This window comes from Microcebus murinus, chromosome 10 (assembly GCF_040939455.1).
Source record: "Microcebus murinus isolate Inina chromosome 10, M.murinus_Inina_mat1.0, whole genome shotgun sequence".
In the NCBI taxonomy this organism is placed as follows: domain Eukaryota; kingdom Metazoa; phylum Chordata; class Mammalia; order Primates; family Cheirogaleidae; genus Microcebus; species Microcebus murinus.
In genome coordinates, this window is record NC_134113.1 from 36759196 (window position 1) to 36777192 (window position 17997).

Here is a 17997-nt window from a genome sequence, read left to right on the forward strand (position 1 = left end):
GCAGGACTTTAAAAAATCACATCTAGACACATCATTGTAAAAATGCACAACACCAAAGAAGAGAAGATCTTAATGGCACCTGAAAGAAGAGAAACCATCTATATAGGAATGACAATTAGATTGACAACTGACATCAATTAAAAAACAACTGGAATTCTATACCTAGAAAAATTGACAAGAGCAAACTAAAAATATATTTAGATAATCAAAAACCGAAAAAGATATAGAAGGTAATTCTCTGCTAAAAAATAAAAAACAAAACAAAACAAAACAAAAAAAATGAAAAAGAATACCATCAATATACCTTCAATACATGAAATTGTAGACAATGTACTTTAGGTAAAATAAATAAATAAAAATTAAAAATTTACCAAAGATGAAAGACCACAGTTGTAAAGACAATGGTTTAAAATTGTCTGCATAGAATAATTTGAAGAGTTAAATAATATAAACTATTTAATATAAACTAATAATATAAACTATAATCTATAAATTTATAGATATTATAGCCATTAAAGTAGGCGTCCTCAAACTACGGCCTGCAGGCCATACGTGGGTGTTTTTGCCCTTTTGTTTTTTTACTTCAAAATAAGATATGTGCAGTGTGCATAGGAATTTGTTCATAGTTTTTTTAAAACTATGGTCCGGCCTTCCAATGGTCTGAGGGACAGTGAACTGGCCCCTGTTTAAAAAGTTTGAGGACCCCTGCATTAAAGAGTTCTATTATAAGATTCTTTCCTTTCAAATAAAGAAATTGAACCATTTTTGTTAACATTCTAAATACCATGGATATAAAAATTACTACTAATAAATACAGTAGAGAAATAAAATTCAGAAGCCTCGAAAGTGAAGATATATTACTCTCCCCAACTGTTAACAGCTATGGGGTTTTTGTGTCTAAGGCAGATGTAATAGGAAAAAAGTAACTTAAGAATGTCAATGCTTCTAAAACTTTGGGAAGGATTATAATGCATAGCATAGTTTGATGTAGCAATATGTAGCAATATAATCCTACTATCCTTCCTACCCTAAACATCCTAAATCTTCTCTAGTGTCTTCCCAAGCTAATCTATTACATTGAGTAAAATCCTCAACTACCTTGAATGCTTTCTTAACCTTCTGGCTCTAAATGAAATCTTGGACTTGCTGAGAACACTGCTATAGGCCTTTTTGGTACCAGGCTTGTTTTTTTTCCTTAATCCTTATAATTATAGGGCCTGGGAGTTGTGAGTTTTATTTACCACTCCTCTTTTCCATACACGTATCTTTTCTCCTTTCCTCTTCCTGAAGAACCACAGAGCCTTTGAAGCCTATTCTATCAGATATCACCATATGATACCATTCCTTAAGACAGTTGTCTGGAGGTGCTCTGCCACTTCTCCAAACATTTTAAAGATTTTGTCACAAGGATAACTAACTTACTCTCTACCACTATTAGAGATGTCAACATCCATGCAAATGATCTATCCAACTCCTTGGACTCTGTATTCCTTGATCTCTATAATTCCAATAATCTTTTCCTCCATTTTGCCTTACCCACAGGCTCTCATGGCAACACCCAAGACCTTGTCATTACCGATAGCTTCCAGTATGCCTTTCTTTGGCAAACACCTCCTATATTTCCAGCTTAACTCTTGTGCTCCCAATCCAACAATCCTTTGATCTTTATCAAATTTTCACTATCAGACTCCCTATGTCTTCATTTCCTTACATACTCAGGATAGACTCCTTAGTCACTATAATCATTATAATCACTTCCTAGCAATCTCCAACAACTCCTCTGTTTCCTGGCAAAATTACAATTTGACTTAAACCAAATTCTGTGCTGGTTCCACATCTTTACTGTAACAGCTAAAAATGGCTGAATAAAACACCACTTCATGCTGACTAACCCCATTTAAATGTATAACCTCAATCTCAGATGGATCTTTTTCACTGCCTGCAGCCAATGTATTTTGTTTAGTTAATTCAGTCTCTCACTCTTTTTTTTCAGTCTCTCACTCTTTTATGTAAGTTTTCACCATCTTCTCTCTCTCCACATATGTCTAATATCCCCTCTCCTTCCTTATTCTAAGCCTATTCTTGCTTCTAATTTCATTGAAAAAATATTTAATAAAAAAACACTGAAGAGAACTACATTATCTTCCTACCACAAATTTTTCTTTGTCTTTCCTTCTTCCTCTTTTTTAAGGCCTATCCCTCCATTTCTGCATTAGATTCCATTCAAAGTCTATTCAAAGAACTTTACACTTGAAGTTATTCAAATATACATGCAAACATACACATGTTGTAAATATATCACAGTAAAAAAAAGTCTCTTGATTCCACTTATATCTTCAGCTATTGCTCAATTCTATCCTTCACTTTCCTCAAAATTTGCCTTTACTTGTTTTCTACATTTTCTTACCTAAAACTCATTCTAATCCCACTTCAGTTAGTCATTTTTTCTCATTTTTTTCATGAAACCTACTCCTGTGAAGTCACCAATGACCTCCATTTTGCCAAACCACTAATCAATCTTACTTCACTTGTCAGCATCATTTGACCTTAGAAATGAATTCCTTCTACTTGAAAATCTTTATTCACCTGGCATTTTCTTCCTACATCACTGGAGACTTTTGCTTTTTCCTTAATTAACTCTCCTGTGACTTCCCTAAGTCTATGTGTCATATCACCCAAGACATAGTAGTAAGCTTCTTGACGTCTCTTGTTACACTCACCCTGATGTGACTTTATCTCATCCCTTGACTTTGAATACCAAAGACATGGTGAGGCCTCCAAATTACATATTTAACCCTGGATCTTCTCCTTGAGTTTCAAATTTGTTTATCTAATTGCCTTCCTAGCAGGCACTTGGATATCTCAAACATGTTCAAAACAAAGGTTCTGAATTTTCTCCACACTGACCACATTTTTTCTTCCCTGGACTTTCCCATCCCAGTAAATGGCACCACCGTTCATTCAGATACTCAGACCAAAAATCTAGTAGTTCACCTGGGTTTTTTTTCTTTACTATCATATCCAACATATTCAGCAATTGTCTAAGATTGCAAATCATATCCTGTTGTTTTGTAATTCTCCAATAACTTCTCATTAAAACTAAACTCTAAATTTCTTATAACGACAACCAGAAATCTGCACCATCCCCCTATGCATGTCTCTCTCCTCATCTGCTAATTCTCTACTCACAGTTCACCCTGCTCAAGTAACAGAAATGCCCTGCTCTTCCTCAACACCATAAAGTTTCTTTCCTTGTCAAGAACTTGGCAGGCAATTTCTATTCCTCCTTCTAGAACACTTTTCTTCCCTGTCCTCATATAATTTAATTTTATATATCATTAATGGGCAAATATAACCTCACCAGCAAGGCCTTTTCTCAGTCCTCCATCTCAAATAGCCCACTTATTACTCTCTAACTTTCTCTCTTCTTTCTGGGATATATTTTTCTTCCTAGAACTTACCACTACCCACAGTCACAAATTTGTTTACTGGTTTATTTTCTGTGACTCTTCTAGAATGTTAAGTTTCGTGAAGGTAGGAATTTTGTTTTGTTTACTGCTATATCTATACTACATAGTAAAATGGTAACAGATGATATAGAATCCATAAAAAATCTGTTCAGTGAATGAATAAATATGTTCAATCTGATATAGAATACCTTTAAAAAGAGAAACTCACGGGTAAGGAAAAGATATGAGTAGATTGAAAAACTCCTTAGTCACAAGAAAAAGGAATTAGTCATGCTATTCTTGAATTTCATAACTCAACATAACTTCTGATTTTGAAAAAATTCTCATTGGAATTTAAGTTGTTCCTCTGGAATTGTCTGCCTACCACCAGTAGTCAGGATATAAATATGCATTACTGACTCCAGGCTGATATCCTTTGCATTTATATCCATTTATCCTTAGGGGATAACCAGTACTGGATATTCAGGTAGATAAACCAAGACAGACTTGATGACTTACTGATTTTGGAGAGTGATGATAAACTTAGAATTTTCTGAAATAGTATAAAGAGTATTTCCAATTACAGGAATATTTTGTGTAGCTGATAACTTATGAATAAAAAGTAATGATTATAATCAGTTGAAATAAGCTGAATCTATTAAAAATCTAAAGATAAAAGAAATAATTTAGTTCATGATAATACTAAAAAGAGAAGTTACCTTGTGTATACCAAAAGACTATTGTTTAGCATACATAGCTTTAATGTATGCAGGCAAACTTTAAAATGCTATTCATTAATACAAATCAATGTGTAGAGTTGTACACAGAGTTTTGGATAACATTTATTACTATCCACTAGTGGTTTTTGCCCCAAATCAAACATGTTCAAGGTGTTTGGTTAAAGGTTTGCTGTAAAGAAAGTTATGTCTTAAAAAGAAAAGAGAATATGTATACATCATCAAAAGGGTAATTTGTATGGGAACTCCTTAAAGTTATTTTTGTGATTTTTGCTTCCTAACAATGAGAAAATAAAAACTAATGTCAAATTTGCAAATTGCACATTCTATGATTAAAATACAGACAAACACACTAACATATATACATATACACATACACAATCAATCTTGTACTGTGTGAACACAAGAATATTTTACTTACAAGCATTAGTAAACTCTGGTTCTCTAAACAAGATATGGCATTTGAACAACTAATTTACTCCTATGTGTAATTAGTAACATTAATACATCACTGAGTTAACACACCACTTAATTTCCCGTGAAACAATATTAAAGGATGGGCCCCCTTTTTTTTAAGAGTAGAAGGTATCTTTATTATATTTAATAGGATTATTGAGCTATGAGCACAGACAGATGGTTACAGACAGACAGTTGTTCTTGAGCACAGCCTGCTTCAAATGACAGATACCTCGAGGCTTTACTTAAAACTCTAGCTTCCTCCTTTGCCCAGGGAACTAAAGTTGATGGCTCAACAGTAGCACACATGAGCTAGGAAAAGTTACTGATGTAGATTCCATTGTCTACCATTTCTATCCATGTGGAGAATGCACAGACTTTGAGACTGTTCTAATTCAGGACAGAAAGCCAGAAATTAAAAGGATGGGTATTGAACTCTATACTCCACGATTTTTAGGCCTCTTTCATTTCTGAAGAGTCTAAGTGTCAAGACAACCCTATAATACCTACCCAACTGGTAGGCTATTGAGCAATGGAATAAATTGTTTCCCCCTTCTCTTAATTTTTCTAGCTAGCTCAGGGGCCTATTAAATGAGCCCTGAAATCCAGGTCAGGAGGGCTACCGTCAAGCCTCAACTTTATTTCTCATCTACCATGACTTATGAGTCATTTTACCTAAATAGTCCTAGGTCTCCTTGCCTATAAAATAAAGGATTCTATATGTTTTCTCAGATACTTTCCAAACTAAAATTCTCATTTTACATTAAATCTCAAATTAAATTCTTATATTAACTTATGATTTACTATCCCTACCTTAGAATTAAGCTTATACAAATAGTGAAAGAGATAAAAGATTCCATGCATTGTAATAATCAGCAAACAAAATATTATAATGTCTTTATAATTTATCATTAAAATAAAGTGTTCTTGATGTTGTGACCACATGAATAGCAAAGTGCTTGATAAACATTCATAAATTTGGTGATTCTTCAATATCACAACAGGATCTTTGAAAGTTATTACTTTCCTTCCCCATGCCCTGCAGAGCCCAAACAGCAAAATAACACTACAACAACAAATAGAAAGATCCTAGATGTATTTTATAATTTATCAGCTTTATTGATGGTTTCCAAAACAGCATGTACTGTGAAAGGCCAATGGGCTTTATAATCAGATCGGTTTGGGTGCCAATTCCAGCTTTGTCATTTACCAGGTGAATCACCTTAAGCAATTAATCACCCACCAATTAATAAAAACTTTAAGGGGGCAGGAAATTGTTTTGTTTTATACTGCTTTGCCCCAGTAGAACCTGGCAATTGTGAATATTTGTTGAATGGATGAACCTCTCAGAGGCCCAGTTTTTCATTAAACAAGATAATAATGACTTAGTGCTTTCCTCAAGAATTTTAAAAAGACAAATTGTGTGAAAGCCATTAGCAGAGCCCATGACACTTAGCAGGTGCTCAAAATATACTTGTTTTTTTCCTTGACCCACTGTAAAATAAAAGTCACTACAGAGCATACCGTTATTCTCAAAAATACTTATTTTAGGTACAACATCTATAAAAGCAATGAAATATGCCGATATATAGTTTAATATCAATTAAGTTTCACTTTAAGGCCTTGATGATATAAAATGCTTCTTTTATAACTCTCTTAATCCTGCAATTTCAACTACTGCCATTCTCTATGGACACTTTTGTGTTATCTCATTTTATGCATTTCTGTGAATAGTCTCAACAAGATACTATCATTCAAAGGTAAGCTGCTTTACTAGATTTCTAGGTCCTCAAGGTCAGAGACAGAACTTCACATATAATATCTGGCTAAACTATATGAAATTGCTGAAATTTGGCCATCTATGACCTATAAAAATAGCAGTTTCATGTGGTTTAATATTTATTCCGTTAAATGTATGTATAAAACAGTAACTTTACACTTAGTTATGAAAACTCAGCATACATTGTAGAATTGGCCTAACAGTTATGCCTCCAATATATGATTGTAAACATAATATAAACAATAAACTAAGATTATCAAGCAAAATGCCTTGCATTGTACTATTTGCTCTAGCATCATTAAAACTGAAACACAAGTAATTCCTTGCTTGCATTAGTTTCTTTAGATGGGATATCCCTCCCAACCCATCCACCCAGCAATCGTTATATCCTCCTGCCCATTCCACCTCCTCATTAAGATCCACACCAAATGCTACCCCCTCCATAAGCCTTCCCCAGGCATGCCATTTTTGTGCTCCCACAATCTATATACTTGCTTCATTAGAGTATAAGAATCTATTCCTGTGAGTCTCTATTTTTATCTAATTTGAAAGCAAGTAGCTATTCAATCCAAAGTTTACAGGTACACTGAAAGAATCTCTGGTTTCTCAAGGTCTTTCATTTGAAAAATTCACTGAATTTTATCAGGAGTTTCCTTATATGTAAATCAGAATTTAAAAATTTGCACAGCAAGCATTTTCCCACACTTTTGCCCAAAAAGCACATGAATTTCTGGATTATACAAAGCCAAATAATGAAGGTTTTTAGGTTATGTAAAATATAAACAATATGGTAATTGTCAGCTATGTTTACTACATCACTATGTATCATTAAATAAACAAAAAACAACTTACCAGTCTCAGAAGTCCTCACAGAGAGTAAAGACGATAACTGATTGCCATGACCAAATCTAGTATATGACCTTACAGAAATGTTATAGAGGGTGTAAGGTTTTAAATCTTTTAAAATTATGTTTGTTGTTGAGGTGTTCTTTATAAAGAAAGTATCCATATCTTTATATAGCACTTCATAAGCAATAATGATCCCATTGGGTTTTTCAGGTGGCAACCACTTCAACCTTATTTCATTTGCAGTAATGTCAATTACTTCAAGATCTTGAGGTGATGACTCTGGTTCTGGGGAAGGAAACAAAATTTTAAGTGCATGTATTTTTTCCATGTTTGTTGCTTCAGACACTAAAAGTGGCATGACATAAAGGCAGTAAGCATGTAACAGCACTTTCCTTTTTTTAAATTGCAACCATAATTGATATTCTTACCATCTTCTGGAGTTCTCACAAAGATGTCATTTTCTTCAGACAAAGAACTTTCTCCAACATGGGTTGAGGCAGCCACTCTCATTTTGTATTTTGTGTATTTCTTTAACCCTATAAGGACAACAGACAAATTTTTAAAGTTCTTAAAATAACAATCTTAGATTAGTGCCATTTAACATAGGGCTAATGAAAATAATTTATTTGGGGGACTGACTACTTAAGTCAACTTCCATATAATCTCATTCTACCCAAATTCCTTGGGATTGAGGGCCTTTCCATGTTGGTGATCTCTGGGTTCTTTCCTAAAATATTAAGACAATAATCTAAATCTGAAAAAAATAATTTTTGGCACACTGTAAAGGGTATAGTTGACTTGGCACAAACACCATGTCTGCTGAATTATTCCACCTTATTTTCACATTTATTCATTCAAGTCTTTAATAATGAGTTATTTGATGTACCACATATAATTTTGCCTCAGTTAAGTAAATTTCTATGAAACCTGTGATCTGATGCCTTTTATTTCTCCGTAGGTAAATATAGTTAAAGAAAAACACATTTAATCAAGTTTTTCTGCAAGTATTTTAAAAGGTATTTTTGGAACCATAAAATAACCAAATCTGGAGTGACACAGAATTTGGTCCTACAGTGTTTAAAACATAGAGAGATGCATATTTCCCACCAGAATAGGAATGTAAAAAAATGAACTTTTTGTTCTACCTGTTATAAGAAAGCTGTTATCTATAGTAGTCATCTGGAATGCTCTGTTTGTATCCAGTTCCATTGCATAAATTGTATAATGAGTTATTTTTCCATTGGGATATTCTGGAGGATCCCAGTATAACAAAATAGATGAAGAACTAATATTTTTATAATTTATAATGTGAATGGAGCTTGGAACTTAAAAAGAAGAGTAAACAATTAATATGAATGAAAAGAATGCAAGAGCAATGTTTGCAGGTGATTGTTTCAGAGGAAATACATCTTTACCTTGCTCATGTGTTCTAACATTGAGAACGGTTGGTGGTCCTTCTCCCATGATGGTGAAAGCAGATACACTAATCATGTGCTCAGTGAAAGGTATAAGTTGCCTGATAACGTAAGACAGCTGTTCAGCATCAATGTCAGTGATATACTGATTCCTTGTAGTTACTACTTGAAATAAGTAAAAAAAAAAAAAACAAAACAAAACTGTTTGGATTCATAATCGAATTATTTTTGCTTATACAGTGAAATCTTAAACTTGATTTCATATGATTCATTAATCTCTCCATGTGCTCCTCTATATTAAAGGTAGGTATATAATTAATAGTAAATATAAAAAATTAATTTTAAAGATTATATTGAATATTATTATGAGTTATTAATACCCCGATAATATCTATAAACAGTTTGTGCTCATAATATGGTTCTGCTAGTTTTTATATACTATTCAGCATTCTGGAACATGAGATTAGTGTTTTGAGAAAATAGAACTAAAAGAGACTGGCTAGGAATTTTTCTGAGAAGAAAGACTAGATAATAATAAAAAATTGAAATATTATGAATCAATACTAGCTTTTAATAGAAGAGTTAAAAAGTGAGAGTTTTATTTGGACTTAAAATTTATCATGCATTCATTAAACCAATAATTTTTGAAAACAAGCATCCATGAATAACTGGCACATAAATATGCCTGAACATTTTAAATGTTAGATTTTTACTTTAGAACTTGTGTTCGCAAAACTGTTAATTAGCAATTAGGCCAAACTTGAAGTATTTAGGGAAACATCTGCACCAGAAATCATGGGCGTCTTAATTTTTAGTGTTGCCCCTAGTCTTCCTTGCATAATAAAAACAAATCACTAAAATAAACATACCTTGTATGTTATGTGATATTCTTTACTCATTCTACCATAAATAGAGTAATATAACACTTTTAATTTAGAATGGGACAAATACCAAATCAGAAAAAAAGGTGATGAAATGAAATATTCTTCTCACTTAACATTTTAGAAAAACCAGAGAGATAATATAGATCTGTATCACCTAAGTATTTTTAATTTGCTATATATGACTTTCTCCTTTTAGAAACAATAAGAGTCATTGACACTGAAGAGCAAGTGTATACACTAATGACATCACCACGTCATCGGGGTCACCTACACCTGTTTATCACACCATGCACTAGAGTTGTAACTTTCTGACCTATTTACCTTTAGTGACACTTGAAAACCTATTAGTCAAAAGCTGTAGAGAGTGTGAGGCCTGTAAATGATTTGAAGATATGTTAATCCCTTCCCATCACACCTGCTTTGGCAACTGTAATAACTGATTGTCTATGCAGCTTGGCCAGAGACTCTAGGGTGCTACTTTCTTTAGGAAGAAGGTCAAACGGGTTAGGAGGGGCCAGCTTCTGCCTGTGTGGCATTTCCATTTGCTGCATGAGGTTATCTGACAGCTAAAAAATCTGACTCCAGCTCATGGACCATTAATAATATGGTTGAACTCTAAGCTAGGGTTCATATCTTTGCTATCTAGCACTGATTGTTCAAATCCACTTTACAGAAAATTAAAGTTTTACCTACCAACTGGTGAATTCTGGTCTTCAGCTCCATTCCTTACAGGAAAAATATCATATGAATGACTATTATACATAAATGAAGCAAGTGAGTACAAGTCAGAAGATATCTCTGCTGAACCTTCATATAATCCTGCCATTGGCTCTTCTATGTTCACAATTTCTGGGCCCATGGGGTCATTTATATACTGTAATTAAAAGTAGATATTTACAAAGACTGCTTGTGACAGTTACGCTTGATGACTTAAATCAACTATTAGTTTAAAAGCAAACTTGCAACTTCGGAGTCATGTTTTTTAGAAATATCTTACTTCCCTATTTTCTTTATATTCCAAGATTTCATTTCAAGCTACCAAAACCTTGTGTCATTTTAACACATTATGATCACTCTGTTTCTTAAGAGATCAATACTGTATTTTAGGAAGAAGTAGATACTTACTTGTTTTTGGACTTGGTTAGTCTCCTTGTGGTAAGATTAGACATACTAATGCAAAAATTCCATAACTGAATATTTTAATTGCTCACCCCCCAAAAGGAAAATTTTCTGGGCAGACTAATGTATTAAAACATGTTTTGCTTTCCTATTTATGTGTATTCACTTCTATATGAGGTGTGAGAGGCCTGCATGGCTGCTTGATACATATTAATATCAGTGATAATAGTTTATCTACAATAGAGTGAAGTTACAGACAAGAATAAAACTGCATAGTAATAGTATTCAAGAAAGGTTCATGGTATACCTATCCAAGGCTTTGGATCTAAGGAATATTTTAAGCAACTGCAATTGTTCCTAGATCTCATAATGTAATTCACACATGTCAAGTTCACCAAAGTGGCAGATATTGAAGTGAAAACATCAGGAACAGATTATGGATGTATATAATACAGCTTTTTGTTGAGATAACAAGACAACCCTCTTCCTTCTCCTCCATTCCCACTCAGCATAATTGATTGAAACAAAACGAGGAAAAAGATGTTTTGACCAAATAATTAGATATTTGTATAGAATGTCAACTTTGGAAAAAAGACTAAATATTAATCAAAGAAAATATTGCCTTAAGAGATTTAACAACCAAGTGCAATGTGTGGACTTTGGATTCTATTTAGGACATATCTATCAACATAGGCTTTGGAGATAATCAGGGAAATTTCAATATGGTCTAGGTATTAGATTATACTAAGACAATATTAGTAATTTTGTTAATTGTGATCATGGCATTTTTGTTTGTATTGAAATGTCAATGTTTTTAGATACTCATGCTTAGGCACATTGTAGCAAAACGATGTGAAATGTGAAATTTATTTTAAAGTACATCTGCAGTAGCAACAATAGGAACCAGTTGAGTCCAGAATGGCAGACTACTGATAATTACTGGATCCAAGTGGTGGGTATATGGAAGCTTATCATACTCTTTTCTCTACGTTTATGCCTTTGAAATTTTCCAAAATAAAATAGTTTTGAAAAAAAAGGAACACGTTGCAAAAACTAGTCTCTTTTAATCAATTTATTTGCAAATTCTGCTTCCAAATTCACCTTTAAAACCCTTTTTTAGAAATTTACTTGAATTTCCATGCTCATGTACCCTCAAAATTTATTATAAATTCATAACATAGGTTTCAGCTGTTCATAAGTTTTGGTGCTTCTGTCTTTTAATCACCTAACATGTTTTTGGGTTGTCTTCACTTCTACAGCCAAAAAGAGATTTTCTATTCTCTATTAATATCAAAGCACTTAGTATTTTAAAAAAAAATAGTAGATGCTCAGAAAGGCAAGAAATTACAGAATAGTTCTATTAATTTAACTATCTTCCAAGCAAATTATTTAAATATTAACTTTTCTGAGAGATAAAAGAATAAATGATTCAAAAAATCTCCAGTCCTCCAAAAATAATATATACAAAATAAAATTATCGAAATCTTACAACTTTAGTCAGAAAAGTGTTGTGGTGAACGGCAGGAGAACACTGGTAAGATCTACTTCAAAAACACTGTGACAAAGAACTCTGGATAGGGAACCCTATGTGGAACAAGGTAAAGGTCTTCTGTCTTCCAACAACTCACTTCAGCTCTGCCCTCACAGGGAAATTAGGGAGGGCATGGATCACAAACACATAATTCAGAGATGCTCTGGTATTCTAGTCAATAGTTTATGCCCGAACCACACAGCTGTTTCCACTATCAATCAGTCACCCTTGGAGAATCTACAGTGTACAAAGTGCTATAGAAGGGATAGTGAGGTAGTATAAACAATTTCCTCCTGAACTAAAATTTTGCATTAAATCTCTCAATATTTTCTACCCCATGTCAGATAAATTATTGAGTTAAACTACAGTATCCCATCAATTACCTCAGTTAAGCATCTCTGTTGACAAATTGTCATTGCAGCATAAGAGTTGACCTGAATATTTTTGACTATGTGAATTTCTCTCAAATTCTAGTATTGGGAAAACCCTCCATGACTAGGGCAATGATTTGAAAATGATTGGTTTTTCTAACAACCCAGAACGTTACTAATGATCACTAGCTGTGCCATATCATGAACATTTGTCACACTTTGCCTCTTTAAAAAGACATTAGATTACATGTTAGGTTTTTCAAAGGAGAAAAAAGTAATAATTATAAGAACAAAAGTGACAGGAAAGAATTAGAATTTAAGCGAGTAATGGGAAGGGGAAGAGAGAAACAGGAATGTAAATGAGGGAAATAGAAGGGGAAAGAGCCCATTATAATGCCTAATAGTTTTGGACTCACTGAGTTAGTCCAAGGTTCTCAATCTCAGCACTATTGAATTCTGTGCTACATAATTTTCTGTTATGGGGAGCTGTTCTGTGCATTGTAGGATGTTTAGCAGCAACCCTGGCCCTACCCAGAAGAAGCATCCTCCCACTTGTGACAATGAAAATGTCTCTAGAGATTACCAAATGTCTCCTGGAAAGCAAAATAGACACTGGCTGATAACCATTGAGTTAGGGAATGTCACAATTTATCAACATGAAAGGACTTGCATACGCTACCCGGGAATTCTTGGAATTTACATGAAAGAATAAGAAGTCTTCAGAGTTAAATTCCTAATCCACCTGAATAAACCAACTTGATTTTACATGTAATAATATTCATTATAGCAATTGTGGTTTCATTTTTTGAAAAAAACAATTATATCTATCAATTCAGACTAGGTGGAGGTCTGCTGAATTGAATTAATAAAATGTTTAACTTATTCCTAAGAAATGCTTCTATATTTTAATATAGACTATAACAAGCTTTATGCTGTTATTAAAAAGTAATAAAAGTTTATAATTAGTATATGCCTGAAAGCCTCCTAAAGGACACTATCATTTAACACATTATTTGAGTGAACAAATCTTTAAGGCTTGATTCCGTTTATATTCCTAATGCTCAATAAAGTAAACTTATCTCAAGGCATTCCTAAACTATTCTCAGATTCTGTCCTCAGCCTCATTCTTATCAACTGGACACGTACTTAGCTGACTTTTTTCTCACATCCACAAGTGAGAAATTTTGATATACTCAAAGAATATGTTGTATTCCTGTTGTTGAAAGATGTATCTGTATGAATCTCAGAATTTTGTAACACTAGATAGCAAGATGTCTGCTGGAAAAAAGGTATTTTCCTAATATAAGAACAAGTACCAGATGAGATCTGAGTGTGAAATCCAAGTAAAGAGCAGTCTATAGAGAGATGCCTTTAGAGTTTTTTTTTAAATTTTTTTATTTCAGCGTATTAAAGGGGTACAAATGTTTAGGTTACATATATGCCTCTGCCACACTTGAGTCAGAGCTTCAAGCGTGTCCATACCTCAGATGGTGCACACCGCACCCATTAGATGTGAATACACCCATCCTCTCCTCCTGCCTCCCATCTACCCAACACCTGATGAATGTTACTACTATATGTGCAAATAAGTGTTGATCAGTTAATACCAATTTGATGGTGCTTCATACAGAAACTGTGTTCAGTTAAGAGGATCACTGAAAAACTGGAAAATATACACAAGAGAGTAATTTGTGATATGAAGGACCTAGAAATCATTAGTAATGAAAACCTGAAGATATTAAGATTTAGGAAAATTATAAATATTGTCTTCAGTGAGAAAAAGTTAAATTGTTGTGTATTATTGTTATTACTGCAAAGACTAACTTTTTAAGCTACTATGTGTCAGAGTGCTAAACACCTTTAGCCATGTGATCTCACTTCATTATACCCCAAAGAGATAGATATTATTACCTCCATTTTACAGTCATGTGTTTGAGTTCATAAAACTAGTGATAGCAGAGGTAGAATTTGAACACATTTTCCTGGTTTCAAATCCCAGGCTCCTAGTCACTATAATCTACTGTGTAGGTCTAGGGAGGAGAGTTGGGACCACCTGCTCAACATTAAAGGGCAAATATTTCAGTTCAAAATAGTTCAAGAAGAGAGTGGGCTCTTACTTATCTATGTATTTCTGAGCCTATCAGAGCACCTAAAACTTTATATTTACCTATAGATGCTTCTGAAACCATAAAGAAGAATGATTTTAAGCTTATAGAATAGGAGCTGCTTTTGTGGTGTTAGATACCATATAATCAGAGTTGATCAATATTTTAGCAGAGGCTGGATTTGCAATCATTTATTAGGAATGTTATAGATGAGATTCATATGTAAGCTTGGAAGTTGAAATAAAAATACTCAAACTTTGAGATTCAATTTGCTAATGTATTTTTAAAATATTTCTTTAAATACTAAAGGTAAAATCTAATATATATTTTGACTCATTTAAATAATCCCAACTTATTAAGGAACAAATAAATTATGAGAGGTTTACATAAAAAAAATTCCAATGAGAGTGATGAAGTTAGATCGAGCCTAGCACGGAAGGATTTTTTTAAAGTTCCATCACCATGATATATGTACATTGCTACAAAAAACAAGGGAAAGATGATGGATTTATAATAAAAATAATTCCCTGTTCATACTCTCCCTGCTCCGAGCCTTACTCCCCAGAAGCAATACTTTAGTTAACTCCTCTGTTCAGTTCTTATGGTGTTTACTTCTAAAATCACCAAATAATATGCTAATACTGCTCTGTTAATACTCATTTACTTTAGGACCTATTGACTTTCTGCTATGATAATGAGGAGCTAGCTTACTTAAATAGATATATACACATCTCCCCATCTGTTCTCAATTCTCATTAGGATATTTTTATAATGCAAATCATATGCTTACATCTGGAAGGATTATTCTAATAGGTGCGTAAAGTATAAAAAATAGTAGGCTGGGAGAGTGTGGTGATTAATCTCTCAGGTGGATACCCATTATCTCTATTGTTCATGCCTTCGTATAATCTGCTGCTCTTGAGTTGAGTAGGACCTGTGACTTGCATCTAACCAATAGAAAAAAGCAAAGGGGTTGGGCATGTCACTCCAATGATTGTATTAGTTAGACCCTGATTGCTGGTTTAATGAAGGAAATGGTCATTTTGGGAAAGCCTATGTGGCAAGAAACTGTGGGGGTCTTTTAGGAATTGAGGGTAGTTTGCTCAAGAGCCAGCAAGAAGCCAGGGCCATTAGTTCTACAGCCAAAAGGAAATAAAATCTGCCCAAAACCTGAGTGAGCCTAGAAGTGGATTCTTCCCCAGTCATGCCTCCCAATGGGAACACAGCTCAGCCAGCCCCTTGACTGCAGCCTTATGAGAATCTAGGCAGAGAACGCATCTAAGCTGTGCCTGCACTCCCAACCCACGGAAACTGTGAGATAATAACTGTGAATGGTTTTAAGCTGCTAAATTTGTGGCAAATTGTTACATGGCAATGGAAAACTAATGTAGTGAGATTAAAAGCAGTAGTCCAGGCAAGATACTATGTAATGCTGAGCTGGGACAGGGACACAGAGTAAAATATAGACATGATAGTCATACTCTGGAGGTAGAAATAATCAGCCTTAACATTAAGTGCCTATTAAATGCTAAGCAGAACCTAAGTCAGAGGTAATTCCAAGGTTTCAAGCCTTCATGACAGAAAGGATAATGATGCCATTATCCAAAAAGAGAAACACCAGACATACAGCAATGTCATAAATGCTCAGCCTCAATGCCTTCAGGTCAGAGATCAGTGGTATGCCCAGGCCAAGTGATTAGGGAATTCTATCCCTGAAACTTGGTACTGAGGCTTCAAGTCAGTCTCTCTTTGGCCACTGAAACTATTCATTGCCTGGGAAGACTTTCTTTTTGTGTGCCCTGTGGGAACCTTCACAGGTCAACATCACAGTCCCAAGATCTCTGTCTAAGTATCTGCTTCTTGTCCTAACTTCACCTTCTCCTTCCCATCATGAACCAGGCCCCATTATCTCAGGGAAGATTTTTGTTTTGTTTTATAGAGGGAAATGAATTTAGAGATAATGCACCCAGAAGAATCTTCCAACCAATGGTTGCAATCAGGAATCCAGAGTGTCAGAGAGAAAGCTCAGGGCAGAGGGAGTGCAAAAGAGACACACAAGGAGGAACCAGTGACTGAAACTATGAGGTTCTCAAAGTGAAATGTTATGATATGGCTGGAAACAAAGCTCTCTGGAATACCTTTATAAAGAGGAAGACAGAAAATAGTTGCAAGAGCTAGCTTTATTTTCTTCATTTTTAATTGTGGGGGGCACAATATATAAGTCACAATATATAAGGAAGTATTAAGGAGCAAATAGTGTCAAAAGCTGGAAAGTTGGGGGTGGGAGGCAGGCAGAGGGATAGACTTTGGAGGAGAGAAGGAAAACAAGGATGGTTAAAAATATTTAGTCATTGTATTTGACACTGAAGAGGTCACTGGTGACTTCTAAAAAGATTTCAAGGGTTTAAAGACTTCTTGAGACAGGGAATGGAGGCTATCCTTTGAGAAAAATAATAGTGAATGGAAGGAGAGAGTCCTTGTCCTGAGAGAGGTACCAAAGTCAAGGAAAGAGCTGATAAAGGAACACACTAAGCTAGAGGTTTTCTCTGTTATGTCATTTACTCCCAACCCTTATATAGGCTTATATAGGGTATATAAGCCCTATTATAAAAATGAAGACACTAAGCCTCCACAAGTTGACTTACCCAAGGTCACAGACCGAGAACATAGCAGAGCCAGCCCAAGAACCCAGGGCCGTTTGGATTTACAGCTTCTACCATATCTGTCTCCACATATCACCTTGAAAGGTGAACCCAAACACCAGTCACACGGAGAATCAGAAATGTCAGCAATGGGCCTGAATTTATGAAGAAAGAGACCATCACAGGAAATAAAGAGAAGCACAATGTCTCCTTTTATTGAGAGAAGATAGGGGAGCTAATGTTGAGTACCAACTAGGGTAAATGGTCCAATTCCAATATTAATAATCATAAGAAGTCACAGTTATTTGGTACAGCACTGACTATATGTTAGGTACAGTTCTAAGCTCTTCACACAAATTAACTGATTAAATACTCATTATTAACCCTTTGTTATAGGGTTATAATCCCTATCTCAAAGAAGAGGAAACTGGAGTTCATAGAGATCAGGCCAACTTCCCCAGGGTTAGTTCTTTAGTAATGGCAGAGCCAGGGTTTAAACCCAAGTATTCTGTTCTCTGGCTCTATACTCTTAACTGCTTTACTGTACAGCCCAATAAAGGACCAAATTGGGATTTAAATCCAGATTTTTATGGTTTCAAAACTCATCTTCTTTCTATTATGTCACAAGAATTGCAGACCAGATAGAGGCAGAATTGCAA

At 34.4% G+C, this 17997-nt stretch overlaps 1 protein-coding gene across 1 annotated transcript in view; it reads right to left on the bottom strand.

Annotated features, from left to right (window-relative positions):
* Positions 1–17997, bottom strand: part of PTPRQ (protein tyrosine phosphatase receptor type Q) — a 192862-nt gene that overhangs the window by 149386 nt on the left and 25479 nt on the right. The window contains exons 10-14 of the mRNA XM_076007142.1: positions 10264–10444; positions 8687–8848; positions 8417–8596; positions 7700–7807; positions 7275–7556 (exon numbers count right to left, since the gene is read on the bottom strand). Of these exons, the coding sequence (XP_075863257.1) occupies positions 7275–7556; positions 7700–7807; positions 8417–8596; positions 8687–8848; positions 10264–10444 (913 nt within the window). The remainder of the gene's footprint in view (positions 1–7274; positions 7557–7699; positions 7808–8416; positions 8597–8686; positions 8849–10263; positions 10445–17997) is intronic.